General features: G+C 32.2%; 1 protein-coding gene across 1 annotated transcript in view; it reads right to left on the minus strand.

Moving 5' to 3' along the window:
* Nucleotides 1-253: 253 nt before the first annotated feature.
* Nucleotides 254-23437, minus strand: part of LOC134718974 (glutamyl aminopeptidase-like) — a 36883-nt gene continuing 13699 nt past the window's right edge. The window contains exons 2-21 of the mRNA XM_063581857.1: nucleotides 21294-21403; nucleotides 20550-20719; nucleotides 19619-19739; nucleotides 18713-18867; nucleotides 17086-17199; nucleotides 16538-16675; nucleotides 15947-16012; nucleotides 13040-13105; nucleotides 11166-11329; nucleotides 9491-9579; nucleotides 8773-8897; nucleotides 7280-7335; nucleotides 5639-5786; nucleotides 4905-4978; nucleotides 4473-4577; nucleotides 3708-3875; nucleotides 3212-3352; nucleotides 2511-2592; nucleotides 1133-1206; nucleotides 254-421 (exon numbers count right to left, since the gene is read on the minus strand). Coding sequence (XP_063437927.1) covers nucleotides 343-421; nucleotides 1133-1206; nucleotides 2511-2592; nucleotides 3212-3352; nucleotides 3708-3875; nucleotides 4473-4577; nucleotides 4905-4978; nucleotides 5639-5786; nucleotides 7280-7335; nucleotides 8773-8897; nucleotides 9491-9579; nucleotides 11166-11329; nucleotides 13040-13105; nucleotides 15947-16012; nucleotides 16538-16675; nucleotides 17086-17199; nucleotides 18713-18867; nucleotides 19619-19739; nucleotides 20550-20719; nucleotides 21294-21403 — 2245 coding nt within the window. The 3' untranslated portion in view covers nucleotides 254-342. The remainder of the gene's footprint in view (nucleotides 422-1132; nucleotides 1207-2510; nucleotides 2593-3211; nucleotides 3353-3707; nucleotides 3876-4472; nucleotides 4578-4904; nucleotides 4979-5638; nucleotides 5787-7279; nucleotides 7336-8772; nucleotides 8898-9490; nucleotides 9580-11165; nucleotides 11330-13039; nucleotides 13106-15946; nucleotides 16013-16537; nucleotides 16676-17085; nucleotides 17200-18712; nucleotides 18868-19618; nucleotides 19740-20549; nucleotides 20720-21293; nucleotides 21404-23437) is intronic.

The raw sequence follows: 23437 nt of genomic DNA on the forward strand, positions 1-23437 counted from the left end.
CTGAATGCAGCATGTATTGGAACATCATGTCGACAACAACATGCACAGCACTTACCTAGCATGGGGATAAAATACGATAAATGAAAAAAAACCTAAGCAAACTTATGTTACGCAATGGGTCAACAAATTTTAGGTTTTATTTTCACATTATTACGGCATAACATTTAGTAATTTTATTAGATAAAAAGAAATATAACAAACAAATTTGAACATTAATTCACAATATATACATATACAGTTACATCTTTTTTGTTGTTGTCAATACTTCACTTGCAAGTCACTGGCCATTTTTCCTATCAGAAACTATGTCATATGATCAAATAATTAAATGACCAATAATTTTTAAAGCATTCCAACCACGTGATCCCGTAACCAGTTTGTGATTGTAGCATAATTCAATTCCATCCACTTTATGTTTGCTCTAAAAATGAAATCTTTACTGTTAAATTGATATTCAAAAGTAAAAACCATACTTGGAGGAGAGTCAAATATATGACTTGTAACTTGAGTGATTTTAGGTATATTACAAATATCATTTCAGAATTATCATTTCGAGTTATTTATTATTTAGAAAACTACAGTATATTTTATTTATATGTCTCTTCTAAATTCTAGATATGTTTGAATATCACTTTGTTTTCTTTGCCTCTCTTTTATATACTTAGAACGTCAATGACTTATTTGCACAATTGACTTTGACACAAAACACTGTTAAACCAATATGATGCACTTGAGGAAGCTTTGTAAAAAAACTGTTAATTTTGTTATTTCCTTACCATTACATTCATGATATATCAACATATAAATTATAAATCTGATTTTAAGAAAACAGCTTTGAAACAAGCATACATATCCGAAAGATTTATATATATATAGTAAATAAATACCAAATTTTGTTCAATTGTAATCCTTGTGTTCCTTGATAGATAATAAGTTTTGACTGAATGACAAAACGTTGATATTCATAGCCAGTTCTAATGTTTATCTGTTTCTCATTTAACTTTCAAATTATTACAAATAGCTACGTAAAATGACATTGTTTTATGTTTTCCATTACTCCTCGATTATTATGTGTTAAAATATTTAAAGAAAATAGTTCGTCTCTCATTTTTATCAAAAGTTCGTAAGTTACCTCATTAGAGCTAATGCATTCTCTGCCTCTTTCTTTGCGACCTTTGGTGGTTTATCTCGGAAGAGTCTCTCAAGCTTAAAAAAAGTATATGAAATAAAAAAAAAATTGATGGCCTTAACAAATCACGCAAATGTAACAGCTTAAACAACTTCAGGTATATGAAATGATACATGGTTTCAGCTTAGATGATACTTCTTCCTGTTGATTTTTAGTCCACATGGGCATGTAGACAAGTACTGAATTTAACATATAAAAACTTTTATTTAATACTGTTATGAAAGGTTTCAATTGAAACAAATCGTATGTAGAAATATTGTTTGAATGCAAATGAGTTTATCTCCTCATGACACAAAATAACATGGAGGTGAACTACTATCAGTCACCGTAAAACCATTAACCATGAGTTAATCACATATATAATACATGAACAAAGGGATCTTCTTAAAAGATCATAGTTAAAATATTTAACAATTCTGAAAACGAACCATAATTTTCCTTTCGAATCATTGACAAAAAGATAGTTTTGAAATAGCGGCGGAAAAAAGGTTATAAAGAGTCAGTCTTTGTGAGAATAACCCTATTTCAAAGAATTTCAAAACCAGGCTGAAAACCCGCCGACATAACCGTCCTATATTTAAGTACTTTTAGTAACCCTCATGCTCAGTGGGAATACGTCTTCTGATTCTTCCTGTGAAATTTACAGGATTACTCCTCCTGTTAATTTTAATTTCTAGGGCATCTCAATAATAATTATATCTCGAAATAGCAGAACAGGAAAACATTATCATCATCAAACATTCTCTTGAACTGAATGTTAATGTGCGTATTGTTATGCATTTACTTTTCTACATTGGCTATAGGTATCAAGGGAGGGTTGATAGATCATAAACATGTTTAACCCCGCCGAATTTTTGCGCCTGTCCCAAGTCAGAAGCCTCTGGCCTTTGTTAGTCTAGTATTATTTAAATTTTAGTTTCTTGCGGACAATTTGGAAATTCATATGGCGTTCATTATCACTGAACTAGTATATATTTGTTTAGGGGCGAGCTGAAGGACGCCTCCGGGTGCGTGAAATTCTCGCTACATTGAAGACCTGTTGGTTACCTTCTGCTGTTGTTTTCTTCTATGGTCGGGTTTTTGTCTCTTTGACACATTCCCCATTTCCATTCTCAATTTTAAGTTTAAATTAATGTATACCTTGGTGCTTTTTTGCTTGTAATGTTTTCACCATAGCATGAGTTTCCGTCAAATTGGCACTTACACAATGAATATTTTAGTCTGGTGTTTGAGATTGTGCGAGTCTAAAATTATGTGTGGCAGATCCAAAGAGGAAGGATTTTAAAATGGCTGGATCTGCCCCTGAATATGGATATCATACCTGTTTATATTCAAATTCCGTATTCACATACTGAGTAACTTCACCAATGGTTTCTCGCAGAAGAAAATTATCTCCACCAAACCTAACAAAACGAAATATCTATGAGGGTGCATAAATTCACAAAAAGCAACAGCCTTACAGACATAGTTATCAGCGTTCTATTAAATATATGTATGTCATACATATATGATGACAAGTAAAATAGCCTCTTCAAAATAATTATAGCGTCGCGGGAATTATAATAGCATCACGGTGAACAAATATAGCGTCACGGTACCGCAACCCTAAAACGGCCTTGGGAGAACACTTAATTGAGAGGTGACGGCGAATAAAAACATGTATCAATGATTGATACATGTTTATATTCGCCGTCACCACTTTTTCAAACTGTAACATATTTACTTTTATTGTTGATAACATCTTCTTCATTAAGTTAAATTTCTTAATGAATAAAAAATGTCATTAACTATTATTTTTTTCTCACGGATGCTTTATTATACGTTTAGCCCTTTCTTGCCTAATTAACTGCTATTCAATTTCGCGATATCCAAATTAACTTGATTGTGTTAGTCTAGGTAATATTCAAGTTTGTTTGCGACTGTCATACAAGTGAGATGTTTAGTTAGCTATAATACCATGTTAAATCCACTTATTTGTATTCAATTTTCCTTTGAGTTTGGTATTTTTGTTGTTTTACTTACTGTTCATTTAGTCTTTCCCATTTCGTCATCAGCAAATGCAAAGCTATCATCCTACCAAGTGGATTCTTGGCAAAGTAGCTGACAACAAGCCGAACATCCTGCATTTTAATCTTTGAACTGTCAAAAATCCAGTTAGCATACCTGTCATAAACGGTAAAAGATAAGGATGAATGGATGTCCACTGGCGTTACCTCTGCAATCTAGTACAGTAGCTGTTATATACTCAAATGGAAGAAAATACTGGTATGCAATGTAATGAAATTGCATCAGTTTGCAGAAAATTTACTGAGAGTTTCTGGATTGACTGATAAAAACAAAATCTTTTAAATGTGCTGTATTTTGCAAGAAAATTGTTTGACGGTTTTCATAAAATTTTGACCAGAGAATGTTCAGACGTTTATGTTCGTGTTTTTTTAAAATAATTTAGATGATTCTTCTATCCATAAGTCATATTTATCTATTAGCATGATTAGTATACACATTTATTATAAATTACCTCCAAAGTAACCATGGTTTCTGAGATTGAGCCAAAGCGTCCATCAACATCTCCCTCTCGCCATCAACATTAGAGGACTTAGACTTGTTCCATACATAATCCCATTCCTCAACACTGCCTTCTCTGACCCCAACAGTGTAAATAACCAGTGAATACTGAGATGGTAACCTTTGAATTCAAATAGCAAGGGTTATAAAAGATACTGACGACAAAGATCTTGTAAAAGATATATTCAAAAGTGTGTCAGAGAACAATGAATTTAAGTGTTACGACGGACGTAGTGTCCTGATGTGAATGCATCACAAATCATAAGGGAATTGTAACATGTTTCACGTGCATTTTTTAAATTCCATTACAATAAGTCAACATTTAAATTTGCCATTTTTTTAATAATAATTTGGAAAATACCGGGAAATAATTGAACAGAGGTTATATATTAGTACACCCAGCCGGTTGTTTTTTTTTATCAAATGTAGACACGGCTCAGTCTTATGCTATGTAAAACCACAAACATTCTTAGAATCGAAATATATAGCTAAATTAGGATTGTCCAAGTCTTAATTTGCTTAGGCCTTGTGTTATTATAATTAGCTATTCATCGCTTGTTTTATATTCTGGACATTCACACGGCATTGAACATTATCGAGATGAAAATGCGAATACATGTATATTGTGATAGGTTGGTAGCGTTAATAATTATTAGTAAGTACAGTGGTTAAATAGAAAATTGAAAAAAAATCTTTAAATTTAGAAACTAATACTTACTTGATACCTTCCGTCTTCCACTTCTTGAACATTTCCTTGGCATAACTAATAGCTTTAACTACACCTACATCGCATGCTGTTTGTAGCATTACGTCTCTCATGTGCCTGGAAATACACATATTGTTTTAAAATTTTGTTTAATATGCATGAGAAGTTTTAGATAAGAGTTATCAGTCCAGTTTACTGCCATCCGTATATACCATTCCCTTCACACTTTAAAAAAAGAAGAATGTTCAAAGAACGATTATATATTTTTTTTCAGGTTAAATTTTTGAAAGGCAATAAAATTTATTGATGGTAAGGAAACAATTCAGACTTGGGAATCAATAAAACACATCTTTGTGTTTAGGATGCTTTTTGTTGTTGTACTTTTTAAAAATATCAACTTTTTCATAATCAAATAACAATAACAATTCTATAGCAATAACTCACTGTTCTGGCAGAGTTCCAGACGTTGATGTTCCTACAGTGTCAAATACAGGTGCCACCAGGTCATGAAGATATTTCTGAAAACATGCAATTAAGAAGTCAACCATTCAAATTGCGTTTGAAATACATGTTTTATGAAGAGAGATATTGTGTTTCAGTTTCACAGATATAAGAAACAAACGCCTTATATAACTAATTATATATATACATCCAAACATTGTAACTGTGTTCGTCATTTTTGTTATCTTCCGAAAGGTTCTACGGGAGGAGATTCCCGAATAGCGGGCGCATGATGTAGGCATATCCGTAACTGATTTATGCGTATTACATTATAATCCTGGTACCTTTGATAACTGGGTCGATATCACTGCTGGTGGACGTTTTGTTCCCGAGGGTTTCCCCAGCCCAGTAGTCAGCACTTCGGTGTTGACATGAATATCATTTATATGGTCATTTTAAAAAATTTACTGTTACAAAACTTCGAATTTTTCGAAAAGCCAAGGATTTTCTTATTACAGGCATAGAATACCTTAGCCGTATGTGGCAAATGTTTTTGGATATTGGGTCTTCAATGCTCTTCAACTTTGTACTTGTTTGGCTTTATATATATTTTGATTTGAGCGTCACTCTTGAGTGCTATGTATACACAACGCCCGTCATGCGCTTTGAAATATAATCTCGGTATCTTTTATAACTAATATGAATAAAGTGTCTATGGAATGCCTTGTATAACTTACCCGTAATAAAACATATGAACCCTGCTTTGAAATCATCCCTTTAATAAATTCTATTGAATCTACAAAGGCTCTCCATGGTACGTAGTTCTCTTCATTCTTAAGGTATGTTGTCATATTCAATGCAACCTCATAGTCAATAGTTTGAGCCCTAGGGGAAAAATGGTATTGGTTAACGTTGAGGAAAAATAAATTCATTTTAGAAAACTGAAACTAGTTGCTAAGTTTACATCGTTTAACAAACTTATTGAAGACGAAAAATAAAAATAGACAAAAAACATAATACGTCTTAAAGCTTGAATCTAATTCACAAGAACAATAGCATTCGCAAAATATGAGTTTTTGTAAGTGTCAATATCAGCTTGTACGAAGTCATATGACAGTGTATTTTTTATTCGTATAATGTGCTGAAGCTTTTGATTTGGACATTTTGTAAGGTCTTTTCGTTTAGAGTTCCTATTTTTTGTTATTTAACTTTGTATAAATAGCTTTATAACTAATATTGATTTTGTCATTTGCAAATTAAAACATAACTAAATTTCATTATCTTTTGAGGCGAGATGTATAGAGACACAGACACGTTAACTTTTTTTTCTATAGAAGTCGCTCTTCGCTATACTACTACCTGTCGATACATTTATTTTTGGCATTGCACAAGTTATGTCTTCTTTTACTATTAATGACGTTAAAATACTAAATCCCTGTCGATTTTAGTCTCTGATGCATGATTTTTTACTATTAATTGGTTTTGGCTTTTAACTAGCTGTCAGTAACTGCGAGTACTCTCAAATCGTATTTTCTTGTTAATTCGACCTGTTGATACTGTTTATAATGCTTTTTTGTTATTTTGTTATTTATATGGATCTTGTCTGTACACCAGCTTTGATTATTTGTAATATCTTCAATTTTTCACTTATTCTTACAACATTTGTATGAACTTCAAGATTATAAAAAAACGCGTTTTTTTTTTTTTTTTTTTTTTTTCTAAAGTGAACATTGATTGGTTAAATATTTCTCAGTGTGTTTGAATTTGTTTGTTAGCTTTTTGGTCATGAATGTTTGTCTCTAATATCTAATTTACTGTGCATTTGTGTTCAGATATCGCAGATCAAATTTATTCGTTCATTGTGTAATCATACGTTTTTTGATTGAGTTAAGTCTGCCTATTGATATTTTATTGTATGTTTTTCTATGTTGTGATGTTATGCTATTGTTTCAAAAAAAGGGAGAAGGTTTGGATCCATTAAATCGTTTAATCCCGCTGCAAATGTTTACACCTGTCCTAAATCAGGAATCTGATGTACAGTAGTTGTCGTTTGTTTATGTAATATATACGTGTTTCTCGTTTCTCGTTTTGTTTATATAGATTAGACCGTTGGTTTTCCCGTTTGAATGGTTTTACACTAGTAATTTTGGGGCCCTTTATAGCTTGTTGTTCGGTGTGAGCCAAGGCTCCGTGTTGAAGGCCGTACTTTAACCTATAATGGTTTACTTTTTAAATTGGTATTTGGATGGAGAGTTGTCTCATTGGCACTCACACCACATCTTCCTATATCTAATTATAGTCTTTTGTACCCATAATATCAACAATAACAAAACATCAAATGACTGGCTACAGTGCCCAATACAATTTGTTTGTATTACCTTGCAAGGTTTAAAGCATCTCCTATAAGACCAGCTCTATTAGATTCAGGAAATACCTACAAAAACAAAATGGATTGTAATTTACAAAAAACAAACTTAATATATGTTCTAGGCGTCTGCCATACCAAACAATAAATATGTTAGCTATAAATTGATTTTTGACAACTAAAGGGTTGGTGCCCCTATTGGTGGTCGTATCGCCATACAAATTATCACCAGATTTGTATTAACAAGAAGTGAAATTGATATGTTTGTTTACTATCAATTTACTGTTAAAAAATGTTGAATAATTCGATCCACTCCGTTTTTCTTATTCCAGGAAATATATTGCCATAGTTGAATTCGACGTACTTTGTTTAAATTCGAGGTATTTCAATACTCTACAACTGCATATTTGGTTCCTGTTTTTTAAAGGTTTTTTTGTTATTTGATCGCCATCGGTAATTTGATAAATGCAAAACAAGCGTCTGGCTTACTAAATGACAGAAAATCGATCCTTTAATTTATATCTGTGAACTTCGGACTAACTGACAATGACTTAGTGATAATAATTTTCTTCACATGTATAAAAAAAAACAGATTATTGTATGTTTTGGAAAACAAATAACAACTACGAAACTAATAGAATACGCCAAAAAGTCTATTTAATGTCGAAGAACTGAAAAGACCGATATCGTATCAGTACGATACACATGTTTAGTATTAATATTTTCAAATTTATAAACGATTATTTTATGGACATGTAATAATTATGAACCAAAATGTGATTACGGCGGCAGTAGTTTATGGTATTCAAATCTTTTAAATTGATTATAAATATACAAATTCAGATAACAAAAAGCTGATAAATCGCATAAAAAACAGCATCGATAAGGAAAGTGATTCATGCTATTCAATGGGGCAGTCGGGAATTAGACACAATCGGTAATATTTCGAAATAGACGAATACAGTGAATTGTTTTTCTCGTTTTGATCAATTTTCGTGGATTGCTAAAACCATACATTTTTGTGTATACACATGTATTTGATTTCGTTGTTTAGCCAATCTGTGCATTAATGATATGTTATTCGTTGAACATTTAAATTCGTGGTTTACCGATACCCACAAAAAAAGGTATCCAACATATAATAATGAATCCACAGGATAGTATCATACATGTATCAAAGCCATATTGAAAATAGTTCTCCAATAGACTCAGAATTGATGCTCGAATTAAAACATTTTAATGCAAAATTAAAAACAAATGAGAAGAGCATTGAGAGTCAAAATTTTATGTTGTCTCATTAGTTATCATACTACTTGTCCTTATTGTAAAATAAAGACAATACATTTTGGTGCAGTTTCAGATTTCAATTTCAGCAGATGCTATTGTTTTTCTGTTTGTCTTTTTCATTTTTAGCCATGGCGTTGTCAGTTTGTTTTAGATTTATGAGTTTGACTGTCCCTTTGGCATCTTTCGTCCCTCTTTGCAAATGAATTACTGAATACTTACAGTATGATCTCTATTAAGTTGAGCTGCTAGAGACTGCCACATAGAGAGTTCATAATTAATTCTGTAGAATCCCTTGTAGTAAACATTCCCTAAAATCCAACTGTTCTCTTGTTTTGGAATAGTTGCTGCAAAAAAATACAAAACAATATGTCACCTATTTTAAATTGTATTCTTATGCTCATGTGCTCTCATGTGCATAGCATGAAATAAAAAATGGGTTGACATATCTTGTTTAGTGTTTAATAATATAAAAGGATAAGTACTTTATATCCCAAACTATTTATAATATCAGTTCTTACGGCAATCAAATGAAGCAGTTTTTCATTTTCTTACGTACACAGTATGTATGCATAATAATAAGCAATAATTCATCATAAATTAAGATTATTGGCACCATACAGTTTGATGAACTGCTAGTTCCCGGGGGTGACGTTTGCTCATTTTTTTTTCATTTTTCATCTAAAAAAAACTATAGATTATTCAAAAAATGAGGTTACCACCCAGCAGGTACAGGTAAAGTTGACCTCCGTTGAACTTGGTTATTCTTCAACCGTATATTTTGGTTTCAAAAATTATAGTGAGTAATGTCTTTCTTTTTAATCCTTGTCTTTTCAAATGATTTGTTTTTGAGCATTACTTATAAAGGTAAATCAATAAAAGCTAACAGGTCTCTCAATGTTTTGTAACTAGTAAGATTTATTTATAGAAATATAAATACCTGACCCCATATCTAGCCAGACTATAGAAGCGTTGTTCGGGTCCGAGTGTTCCTCTGTCATATACGTAAAAGGAATAACCCATTTGTAACTAAAATATAAATTTTAGAGCCCTTAGGAAACCAGGCCCGTATGCATAAAGCTACATAGGCTAAGATTTGTTCCGAACATACGGGTTTTTTCTACATGTCCAACGATAAATCTGTACTACTATTGGATGTCTTAACGTTAGTGGTTTCATGCATAAATAAACATATACTAACAGATGTAAAAAATAATCGAAAACATTATTAGCATATGTTGCAATGAACATTGATAAAATTGGTATCGTCAATGTTGGTATCGTCAATTTAATTGGCAAAGGATTGTACTGCCAGAATGAAATCGTTATAGATCTTTAAAATATTTAAACAAGAAGATAAAGTGTTATCGTCAATGAATCTAATTAAAGTGGATGTAAAAAGAAAAATCACAAAAGTACTGAACTCCAAGAAAAATTCAAAAATGAAAATCAAATGGCAAAATCAAAAGCCCAAACACATCAAGCGAATGGATAACAATTGTCATATTCCTGACTGGGAAAGGTATTTTCCTATGTAGAAAATAGTGGACTAAAGATGGTTTAATAGTTAGCTAAACCTCTCATTTGTTTCTCAATAAACAGTAGTGGTAAGATTTTCTTCTGTAGTTCAGTCCGTAACATAAACTCGGATATGTATGATGACTCGTTTCGAGGCTAAGACATTTTATCATATGTGGTTAAATTTGCTGGGTACAAAGTGAGATTAGTTTTTCCAAAAATGACTCAGAATAGCCCAAAAATATTTTCGTGATGCGGCTTCTCGGGGTTAAAAATCCCTTGTTAACACAATAATGTCTTTACAAAAATTTAATGCTTTGAACACATTTAATAGATCCATAGTTTTAACATAATTATTCTATGTTCCTTTACTTTCAAAATTAACACAAATGGTTAAGCTCAGTCACTTGTTAAAAACAGAACATGTCAAATATCACTACAGAGAGATTTGTTTTACACACATTTTTTTTAGGGATATTGACTCATACGTGAACAAAACAAACATACAAAAGAGTTTCTATGTATAAGCAACATATTTTATACTTATTCCCGTCGTGTAATGCTGTCATGCTAGAAGTAACTTTAACATTGCCATAAAGCCAGGAGATTTGGGAAGCAAAAACAAAATTCAACCCACCATGTTTTTCTTAAATCTCAAAATTTCCTGTTCCAAGTTAAAAGTTTAACATTGAATTTCCTTATATAACGGATTGTGTGTATGTTTGGTGCATTGTTGTTTGTTGCACTTCAGTGTATTATTGTTTCGTTGGTTTTTCTCTTATAGTTCATGTGTTTCCCTCGGTTTAGTTTGTAACCCGGATTTGTTTTCTCTCATTCGATGTATGACTTTACAACAGCGGTATTATACTGTTGCCTTTATTACATAATTAATACTAGTAGGTATAAATGTCAAAAATAGGGGTACATCAATCAACATTGTGTTATTATCTTAATCGTTATAAGGACAAACAAATATAAAAACAAACATTTTCCATACCACATTAACACAATGTTATTATGGGCAACTGTACGGCATTTTATAATCAAAGCATTACATATCGTAAAGTCGCGTATACAAGGCTCAAATTTCAACTTACTCATATATACTTGGAGCACCAAAACTTGAATTGCCGTCCAATAGAAACCGTGACTGTTGCAACACGTAATCATCACCCTCACACGTGATAGTTATTACGGGATATCCCATCTGCCGTGTCCACGTGTTCATTATATATTTTATGTCATATCTATGATTAACCGCCTGAAAATATAGGTTTATAATATAAGCAACACCATAGGTGCCACATGTGGTGCCGGATCTGCCAGAGCACCTGAGATCACCTCCAGATTTTGGTGGGGTTCGCGTTGCGTAGTCTTTAGTTTTCTATGTTGTGTCTGTTGTACTATTATTTGTCTGTTAATTTTTTTAATATTTAGCAATGGCATTGTAAGTTTATTTTCCATCCATGAGTTTGACCCTCCCCCTGGTTGTTGGTCCCTCTTTTATCATTTTTTTGCAGAATAAAAAAATCTTTCCATTCGTTCTTTGGTCCATGAAGTCGAGTAAATAATTTTGTTAGATATTATGCATCTTTTTGGATCAACCTTGAATCAACGTTCCAACAGATTTTATTATTGAAACTAATATTCCTAAATGATTTTTTTTGGTTCCATATCAGTACTATTGTCTGCTATTCTTTAAAAAGGTTGGTTGAAACATTCCCCTTTTTCATGCTCAATCTTATTTCAAATTATGGTTAATCACTAACTAAACTTAATTAGTAATTAGCTGACTATGCGGTATCGGCGTTGCTCATTGTTAAAGGCCGTACGGTGACCTATAGTTGTTAATGTATGTGTCCTGTTGGTCTCTTGTGGACAGTTGTCTCATTGGCAATCATACCACATCTTATTTTTATATCGTTTCTTTTATTGTGTAAGTTTACTAAATGTAAATGTTTTCAAACAAATATTTTTTTGAACTGCTATCATCAAGTATTTGTTAAGTTCGGATGAAGGGTTTATCAACAAACAATCGCCATTCATATAGGATGCAACTGTGCTCCACAGCTCACAGCTCGCCGACTTATTTTTTGTTTAAGTTATACAAGTTCATACAAGATTATCAAAAGATTAACATTGTTGCGGGTTGGTTGACAGTAAGCGAATATATGTCATAGATTACAAAGGATTTTTTCCAATTATCGTGACTATAATTCCATTTTTTTTTACTCGTATGGACATGACCAAATCAGTCGAACCACAGAACGATATGTGTACAATACCAAAGCACCCAAAACCTTATCCATTCGCCTGACGTGTTTCAGCATTTGATTTTGTCATTTGCTTATGAACCTTCCGTTTATAATTTTCTTTGGAGTTTGGAATTTTTGTTTTAAGTTAAGAATGTTTGGCTTTGAGTTTTCATTTTTTAAATACATTTTTTTGTATCTAAACCGTGACAGTCTTGTCTATATAGTCTAAACACAGAGAAACTTGTTTCTATTTAAATGTTTACTTTCGATCACATTTTAACATTAGAAAATTTAAATGTATTTTATGAAAGTTATGTGACGAGTGTCAACTTTAGGTCAGAATCTTCTTATGTTTTTGGTAGCAACTTAGATTTTTTTTGTGGTGTTCATGCTGTTACGACTTTTGTGTACTGCTGCATATTGTTTGCGGACTTGTTTGTTCTTTTCTTTTTTGCGTTATCATTTTGTAAAAAAAAGTTCTAAAATAATAATTGATATTCGACTTCAATGCAAACTCTGTGATGCGCTACAAGAAAACCAAACGTAAAATAATTAGTTTAATCACACATGCAAGACTTTGCTTTGATTTTGAAGTCGGCATAATATTTCCAATTCAGTTAATTGAAATACAGTATCTCTCTCGACAGTTAGCTTGAAAGAGTAGTTGGACACCTAAACCCAATTTAAATTGTATTCTTACATTTCACAAATCTTACCTCTGAAAACTGATCCCATAGTTCGTCCATTTCAGCATTCTTAAATTGATATTTGGTGACATAAAGCTGAAAAGAAAACCTCGAGAGATATAGGGTTTCTAATATATTAAGTATATTTAAGTAAGTTGACTGTCCCTTTGGTATCTTTCGTCCCTCTTTAATTATTGCTGACAATTGGGACAAAACACTACATTTGCTACCGTGTATCCCGTTTGGTCAGGAGTTACAGTGAAACCTGTCTGGTCCGAACCTCTTCTGGACACAAGTTGACATATGTTTGGTTTTATCAGGTCCTAACAGATAAAATTTGATATGATGGACTTAAGTTCAATGAAATACGAAATTGCATATTGACTATTTTATCAATAAGTACATCTATTTATCATGCTGTTCGTTATTTCTTCAACAGAAAAAGGTTTAACTATATCTCACTTGATGATTCCGTTTGTCTGTCAATACGACGTTTACTCACCAATGCATTATTATGTTATTTTCAAAAGGAATGCGTGCATTGGGAAAGAATACACTTGATGGGATTTGAATGTCAATTTTTTTCTATCATTTCTGTTTAAATAGTGTATACTCATGACTATTTGCATTGATATTATGTTTTTCGATCCCCTCATTTGGTGAAGAAGATAAAACTTTCTGAAGTCGATATTAACGTTCCTAGTGTACTCCTGTTTTTAACATCTAATTGAATGCATGATCATCTGACTGCTTGTAATATGCAATATCAAGTTGTCATTGACATGCTTTTTGGGGCATTTCAATGCTCTTCAACTTCGTACTTTATTTGACCTTTAAACTATTTTAATTTGGGCGTCATCTGATGAGTCATTGTAGACGGAACGCGCATCCGGCATACACAATTTTAATCCTGATACTAGTATATATATGATGAGTTTCTTTGTCATCAGTCTAGTAGTCGGCACTTCTTTAATTTGCTGACATGAGTTATCTTTGATATCAAGGTCATTCTTATAAATTAGCTATTTACAACCTTTGAATTTTCGAAAAACTAAAGATGGTCTACACTCATGAATATACTACCATATCTGTGTTTGGCAAAACTAATGGAATTTGAGTCCTGAATGCTTTTTAACTTCATACTTTATTTGACCTTTATTATTGCCCCATTATTTCTATTATTTTAATTCGAGGGTCAGTGGTTAATATGTTATACTGTGGATTCATTATTATTTGTTGGATACCAATTTTGGGGGTTTCGTGAGTTCAGGGGAACCACGAATTCAAATGATCTACAAATAACACATTTTCAATAGACTTTGTATACAGAGATTGGCAAAACCACGAAATCAAATATTTATGAATATGAAAGTTTTCAGCAATCCACGAAAATTGATACCCACGAAAATAAATGAATCCACAGTACACGAATCGCGTACAGAGTTTTCATCCTGGTATTTCTGATCAGTTTATCTGACAATTAAAGGATGCATGATTTCTACTTATTTGCTGTTGTAGCCGTTTGTGAACAAAAACAAAATTAATGCTTATAAAAAAAGTAAAAATAACTAGAATTGCCATTGCAAGCAATAGCGGATGTCACCCTTCCCCCCATTGCCACTAAGCGGCAGCCATTTCAAAGCACCTAAACAGTGAATGCAGATCTATGAATTGCGATATATCTAATTTTCAGTACAATAAGTGCATTGACAAAAGTTTCACATTTCTGCTGTTTCCATGGCAACGGCAGCCATTTTGAAAATTCTAAAGTCAAAAGTATCATCTATACATGCCAGTTGACAATAATATTAAGTTTCCTTAAGTTTGGAGCATTTTGAAAATTTTTGACATTTCTGAAGTTTCCATGGCAACGGTGGCCATTTTGGAAATTCCAACTTCAAAAGTCTCATACAGACTTGACAGTCAACAATCCTATAAAGTTTCATTACTTTTTGAGCATTTTGAAATTTTTGATTTTTTTGACATTTTGGCTGGTTTCTATGGTAACAGATAACATTCCAAATTTCTAATAGCAGATACCACATTGGTACATGAGAGGGAACATTCCATCAGAGTTTCAATGGATTTGACCTACCATTTTAAGGAAGTAAATGCCACTTTTAATGGATTTTGAAGCGTTTTTACCATTTTTGCCCTGTTTCCATGGAAACGGCAGACATTTTGGAAATTCCAACGCCAATTTCCACATCTACTAAAGTTGCTCATCGTTATGCTTAAGTTTCCAAAGAATTGGAGCATTTTCATATTTTTGAAATTTTTGGTGTAGTTTCCATGGCAACATAGTAGTTCCAATGATGACCAAAATCACCCAAAACCAGTATATGGGCGCCACCTACATTGTATCAAAATATAATGATTCTGAGTTTAAGCATCTCTAAAATATTCACCAAAACCAAAAACTGGAATTTTTCACAATTGTTCGGTTTCCATGGTAACGGCAGCCATTTTTTATGCTTTTGTGACCTACTGCAACCCGAAATTTTTTGTTCCTCATTATAGTCAACTATCATTTAGATTGGTTCCATCGTCTCCGAGAAAAGTGGCGGACAAAATAGTTGGAAGAATAATAATAATAACAAAGAAACAGAGGAAAAGCAATATGTCACCCGACATTGTCGATCGGGTGACATAAATAGGGGGAAAAGGAATGTTAAAAAAAAATAATCATCGTTTTTTAAAGTAATTTTAATTTGATAATTCGTTTTTGTGAAGTAAACAACAGGATAAATGTATTATTCAAGATAAAACAATCAACACAAAACATACTTCTTTTGAATTTCCTTGATTTTTGAAATCCTAACATTGGTAAACTGTTGTATGCATTTATGAAAGGCATAATTCATATTGTAACATTATGCTTTAACCCAGTACCCAAACGGGTGTCAAAGGTTTATGATAGATTCACAATATACTTACCCTTAATCCCTGTTTGAAGTCTTCCCAGCCCACAAAGCCAAGTAACATGCGCAGCACTGCCATTCCCTAATTCAAATAGAATCATACATTATGGTTAGCATCGTGTTAAAGTTTACCTTATTCGTTGTGACTTTAAAATGAGTGAACACATTTTTTTTTATATAAACTGCTGATTTCAAGCAAAATTCATTTGACACATAAATGTTTTTAGTTTATGCATTAATTTACCATACTGGACGCATTCTAATCGAGGTCTGTTTTTGTATTTTTATGAATCTTATATTTTAGTATTCGATGATTTACCCTTTGACTATAACATTGATACATAACAAAATTGTGAAAAAAAACTTAAATAAGTTCGAAATCTTATAAATGTATTGTTAACCAGCTTATATTTGTGGTAACTTAGTTTCGCATTTTGTAATTTTTACTGCGATTTACTTTCCTGATTTTCATATTTTTATAAGAGAAGTTTAACATATTTGCATGTTTGCGTAATTTTCTACTTCCGAAAAACAAAAATAAATCTTTTGTGAAAATTAGTAGGCATACAATATATAAATATATAAATTTGTGAAAACGGAACCTTACCTTGCTATATGATATAGTATCAAAAGTTTGGGCAATATCATCAGGTGTACTAATTGGTGTTGAAACCGGATGTGACGTAGGTAAAGCATCTTTAAGCATAACTGTAAACACTTCTTTAACAACAACATATAGATTAAACTGAAAAAAAGATACAAAAATGTGTAAACAAAAAATACTGCACAAAATAAAGTCGTGTTAATTACCGTTTAATATGTTGAAAAACTATCCCAAATGGATGCAAATATTTAATGATAAAAAAATTATAAACACGACTTGTTTGTTTATTGTTCTATACTTTCTTTTTTTTTCTTTTCTCTATTTTTTGGAGCGAGGGGATGGGGGCAGAGGGGTGAATTCATGTTCAATTGGTTCTTTATATCTTAATTATCATAACAAAACACAATTTACATACTAGCATTTTCAAAAGGTCATATTCAGAAAATTGGATTATCATATTTCAAATTAAAAACATACAAATGTCTGAAAGATAAGTAAAGCACAGGAATCTAATGGTATTTTTATATGCATTAATATTCCAAAAAACTTACAATGTCCCAATCAGGATAAAGATGATCCATGGCGAAGTACATCAATAAACTTGCAACTCCTTCATTCAGCCAAAGATCGTCCCACCATTTCATAGTAACCATATTACCAAACCACTGCATAATACAAAACTTTGGTGTATTTACTCTCTTTTGATTGGTAAAAAAGTATTAATTTTATTTCAATTTTCTCAATTTTTATGGCGACACGCCGACTCTGACGTTGTGTCTTCATACGCTAACATGTGTGTTCGTTGTTATTGTTAATATAAATAATACAAAAAGTTCTCTTAGCCTTATTTTTGATAAGAATTTATTTTAAATTAATGGCTTCCAGGATTATTCATTGTGAAGAGTCAAAAATTAATTTAATGGTTCAAAAAATTCAAATACATTCATCAAATACCAAAAAATATTAATTGTATCAAATTGGGTATTGGTCAACGGACATTTAATGAATTACTTTTTGCGGTGCAATTGTTACCATATTACCAAACCACTGGTAAAAATACATATCTAACACTTGTTAAATGATAATAAGGTAAAACTTCAAATTAAAATAAAATGTATACGAGTTACATGATTGTACTTGTTATTGGACCTTGACAAATGGAGATTTTTGTAAATCACTCTTTTTGGAGTGCAATGTTTAATTTATTCAAAACATCCTGCAAACGTTGTCGGCGATAAAATGATAGTTGACTGTTTGGTTTTATGATAGCGTTTTTGAGATTTTGTTTTGGAATAATTAGTCCATTATAACAGGCCTAAAAATTAGTCAAATATAGCAGGCCTAAAAATTAGTCAAATATAACAGGCCTAAAAATTAGTCAAATATTACAGGCCTAAAAATAGTCAAATATAACAGGCCTAAAAATTAGTCAACTATTACAGGCCTAAAAATTAGTCAAATATAACAGGCCTAAAAATTAGTAAAATATAACAGGCCTATCATTTTGTACATAAGACACACTTGTTTCTATATATGACTCATATACGGCGCTCAAAAATCTAAACAGTTTCAGGGCCAAATCAAACACAAATTTAAATTGTATGTGTACATAATACGGCAATGGCATTTTATGGTTACAGTAAGACATACCTTACTGAGTCAAATACTTTAACATTTTTCAAACAGTACATTTTCATTAGAAATAAATGTATGAATGATCGTTCATATAAATTTAAAAGTGCTTATTTCTGTGCTGCCTTATTATTTTCAAATGTTACAATTATCGCATTTTACTCACAATGAATGAATGAATGTGTGAATAAATGAAGGAAAGAATGAATAAATAGTGAGATTGAATGATCAAATAATATAAGAAGGAATGGAGGACAGAAGGAACAATGATAAATGACGAAAGGTAATAACGAATTACGAAAAGAAGAAACGAACGGACGGACGGACGAATCTTTCAATGAATGTATGAATAAATGAAAAGATGAACAAACAAATCAATGAATGAAAGACAGAAAGAAAGAATAAATGAAAGAAAGAAAGAAAGTAAGAAGAATGATTGAATGAATGAGAAAACGAACGAATTAATATAAATAAATGAATGCTGAAATAAACGAATGAATGAGCGAACGAAAGAGAGAAAAAATAAATAAATGCATGCGTACTTACCGTATGAGCTATTTCATGTGCAACAATTAATGTAACCATCAACTTGTTTTCAGTTGATGATAATTCAGGGTCATACAGTAAAGCTGTCTCGCGATATATCACGAGACCCCAGTTCTCCATTGCTCCACCACTGAAATCTGGAACAGCTACATGATCTGTGAATAACAAACAACCATCGGTTACAATTGTGTTGATCTAATTGCAAGTTTGCAGCAAAATGCAGTAGTGTGTAGGTAAAGGTACCATCTTTGACTAGCCTGTTTCTTAGCTGAACCGGGATATAATTTATAGGTTAGGTATCCTTACCTCTTTTCGAAGTAGTCTAGTGCTACACACAGATACATTGGTTGTCTGTCGGACTAGTCTACTCTTAGAGGAGGGCACACAATCTAGTCAAAGCTAGTCAAAGATAATAGTATTACCTTTACATACACACTCAATGCATTTTGCTGTAGAAATATTTTTTTAAATCTTAATTTTCAACTTTTTTATTGATATTCTTCAATGTGAATTGTAAACAAAAACAGCATATCATACATTACAGTTATAAGCTTGTCACTCAATTTTGAACTTGCAGATATCAGTGTTTAAACGGTAGTTGTCTACGTATATTGTGACACGTCAAGTTGAATACTGTAAATTCAGAAATTATTGCGAGGTTAATTTTATTATTGCGAAAAAATGCTACAGGGTTGTAATTGCAATAAATTAAACTCGGATTGTTTTTATCTTTTTATATGAATTAAACAGGATTTTTTTCAATATCGCAAAAATAAAATTGCATTTTAGTCTTAAATGAAAAAATCGCAATAATAGATACACACAATAATTTGTGAATATACAGTATTAGAAATTATGCATCATATTTCATGTTTATGACATTTAACTTAATTTTTTATAACGCACCTGATTTAGGAACAATGTCGTTAATACCGAAATAATCGGTAAAGTACTCATATATTTCTTCTCCTATCTGTAAGGCGTACTCAGTTTGGTTGATCTTCTTAGGTTGTGCCCAAACTCTCAACTGAAAAAAAATGGGTATTTGTGTTCACATTTTATTATCAAGATTTCATTTGTAATTTGGTAACCGGGGGGGGGGGGGGGGGGGGGGGTGCTTAAAGAGATTTATGAGGATGAACAACTGAAATTGACACTAGTCTACAAAAGTTGTATGGTCACCACTCACCATCACGAATGTATAGACTGGTATATATACGAAATGTCGGTGTTTCAACTCACTTGGGAGATGAGTTCGTGGTCTAACATATGTCGATATCAAAAAGTTATATGACCATTCAGGGCTTACGATATAGTTATAGTGGTAAAATGACATTTGACTTGATATTGTATAAAGAATATTTGTACCTTTTTTTTTAATAAAAAATCACCTAGTACATTTTATTTAGAAACTAGATAAATGTGCGGCAATCTTTCAATACCAAAGTTATGAATCTGTATATACGTGAAATATTAGCCACTGGACGTTATTCAACATCCATCAATCAATTTCAACGTAAGCATTTAATTTGGAGGATCCAAGGGGGGGGGGGCAACCGTTCTGGGGGTTGGAACCCCCCTTTTTTTGACGATCAATGCATTTGAATGGGAGCATATAGTTGGAACCCCCCTAATTACTCAGGGTTGGGAACCCCCCTTTTACAATGGCTGGATCCGCCCTTTGGTAAGCTATCTTAAAAGTGCTCTCACGCCACATGTTTTGCTTGAGAATAGCATACGTCTACTATGCAAAAGTATAATAATACATTCCGATTGTTTTAGTATAATTGTTTGCTTGTTTTATAATTTCTTTATTTTTGTCTCTTCTTTTTCAAACCTGATAGCCATCATCAAAAATCTTTTCTTTGTATTGAAATTCAGCAACAATAACTGCTAACAGATAGGTTGACATTCTTGGAGATTTCTTATATTTGACCTTGACATATCCAGGGTCAGAGGTCAAATACTGTTCAGTTTCTGCTGGCATGTTACTTAAAGCTGTATATTCTGCAAATAAAAAGTGATTTCAATATTAATTTCTTATTTGTTCTGCCTTGAAAATATAAGAGAATTTATTAAGAAATAGCTTAGATAAAAAACTAATTGGCTTTCAAATGTGAGATTTGTGTAGTCACGCTGTTTTTGTTTTATCAAAGTTTCCTAAAAATTTCCAGAACTTTTGTGTTTCCTTGGTTGTACGTAGTTGTTCAAAACTCTTCAGGATGCATGTACACCAATACATTTCACGCGAGTGCATTTCACGAAAACTTCACATCAAACGAGCTTACACATGAAACTCACGTGAACTGATTTCATTTAAGTTTCGTGATGATTTTTTTTCACGTAAAATTAATATATTCACATAAATTTTCAAAATAAAGTTGTTTCAATAACATCTAACATTTTCAAATTTTATCAAAATCATGGAAGAATTATTAAAATGTTCATTAGAGTTTCGCGTATAAGCACGTTGGAGGCGAATTTCACTTTGAGTTTAAATGTGCCGGAATATTACTTGCGATTCGTGCAAAAATTCACGTGATAAAAATCTGCCTGTGTGCGCCAATGAAATCTAACTTACGTTCTTGGTGTATAATTGTCATACTAAAAGTTGCCTTCATGTCAGGTTCGTCCAAACACGGAAACATTTTACGTGCATCTGTAGACTGGAGTTGGGTAGCTGCTAAATATCTGAAATAAAACCAGTTTGATAAATTCAAAATTAAGCTTTAAAAAAATGTTACGTTTTACTTTAAAAAAAAAATACATTACGCTTAAAAATACCATTGACATTTCATACATATCCAGTACGATAGATTCTTTATAATTGATACTAATTTCGACTATATATTCCTCAAAATGATGTAATAAATAAATTGTACGAGTATATATTCATCAAAAAGATGAAAATAAATTGTTCAGTTGTTTTCGTATATGGTTTTAAGCTTATATCTATCATGATGTTAGGTTACTTATATTCCATTGTCAGACTGATTAGTTACCAAAGGTACCAGGATTATAATTTAGTACGCCGGACGCGCGTTTCGTCTACATAAGATTCATCAGTTACGCTCATATCAAAATAATGTAAAAACCAAACAAGTACAAAGTTGAAGAGCATTCAGGATCCAAAATTCCAAGAAGATGTGCCAAATACGGCTACGGTTATCTATTCCTAGGATACGAAAATCCATAGTTTTCAGAAAAAATCAAACTTTTGTAAACAGGAAATTGATAAAAATGGCCCCATAACTGATATGCATGTCAACACCGAAATACTGACTACTGGGCTGGTGATACCCGCGGGGACGAAACGTTCACCAGCAGTGGCATCGACCCAGTGGTGTTTATAGTTATCAAAGGTACCAAGATTATAATTTAGTACGCCGGACGCGCGTTTCGTCTACATAAGATTCATCAGTGACGCTCATATCAAAATAATGTAAAAACCAAACAAGTACAAAGTTGAGGAGCATTGAGGATCCAAAATTCCAAAAAGTTGTGCCAAATACGACTACGGTTATCAATTCCTAGGATACGAAAATCCATAGTTTTCAGAAAAAATCAAACTTTTGTAAACAGGAAATTAATAAAAATGGCCCCATAACTGATATGCATGACAACACCGAAGTACTGACTACTGGGCTGGTGATACCCGCCGGGTCGAAACGTTCACCAGCAGTGGCATCGACCCAGTGGTGTTTATAGTTATCAAAGGTACCAAGATTATAATTTAGTACGCCAGACGCGCGTTTCGTCTACATAAGATTCATCAGTGACGCTCATATCAAAATAATGTAAAAACCAAACAAGTACAAAGTTGAGGAGCTTTGAGGATCCAAAATTCCAAAAAGTTGTGCCAAATACGGATACGATTACTAACATTTTTTATATATTAGTCGTGCAGAATTTATTTCTAAGTTGATGATATGGGGTGTACTGGATAAACAAAGGTGGCGAACCGATTTTGTTTTACAACGAACAATTGGATGATGTAAAGATGTTCAACAATAAAAGATCGAAACAAATAAATATATGTTTGTGTTTTTTTTGTATTTGTATGTGTAGCCTAGTTGACGTGTATCCTTTATTTCAGTTTATTAAAAATTTGTTAAACAAAAAAAACCCGAATCTTTGGTCGACACGTATCATAGATGTAACCCAATGCTTAACCTGAAAAGCATATCTCTAATAATTCAAAGGTTCAAGAGATTTTCAAATTTCTTACACTTTAAATCTCAAAATCTGATGACATTTTCAAGAAAGAGATTCGCGGGAAACATTGAAGAAAATGAAAGAATCAAAAGATTCTCGAATGGTTTCGGTTTTTGGACAAATTTCTTTACGCTTCATCTCACAATTTCATTTAACATTTGACTGACGCTAGGTAAATATTAGTTTAGAACATTGGCCTTTTCTTACTGTACCATTTGATGTCCGCAAACAAACTCCGCTAGTAATTGTTCCTTGAAGGACAAAAAGTGTGCTGAATTTACTTCCGTAATTACGGAGAATTTATGATAGCTGATCCGTTTCTATGTCTCCTATTATTTAATTCTTGCTGCAATTCTATATTCATTTTACTACGTTAGTTTTTGTAGCCTTAGTAGATGCGTATTTTCATCAGATGATTATTTTCTTGAACTCTTAAAGCCACTTAAGATAGGCTATGTTATTACGCGAACTTATTAAGTCTGCAAATCGAAAAACGAAGCTAACTATTAA

The sequence above is a fragment of the Mytilus trossulus genome, chromosome 5 (assembly GCF_036588685.1).
Source record: "Mytilus trossulus isolate FHL-02 chromosome 5, PNRI_Mtr1.1.1.hap1, whole genome shotgun sequence".
Classification (NCBI taxonomy): Eukaryota; Metazoa; Mollusca; class Bivalvia; order Mytilida; family Mytilidae; genus Mytilus; species Mytilus trossulus.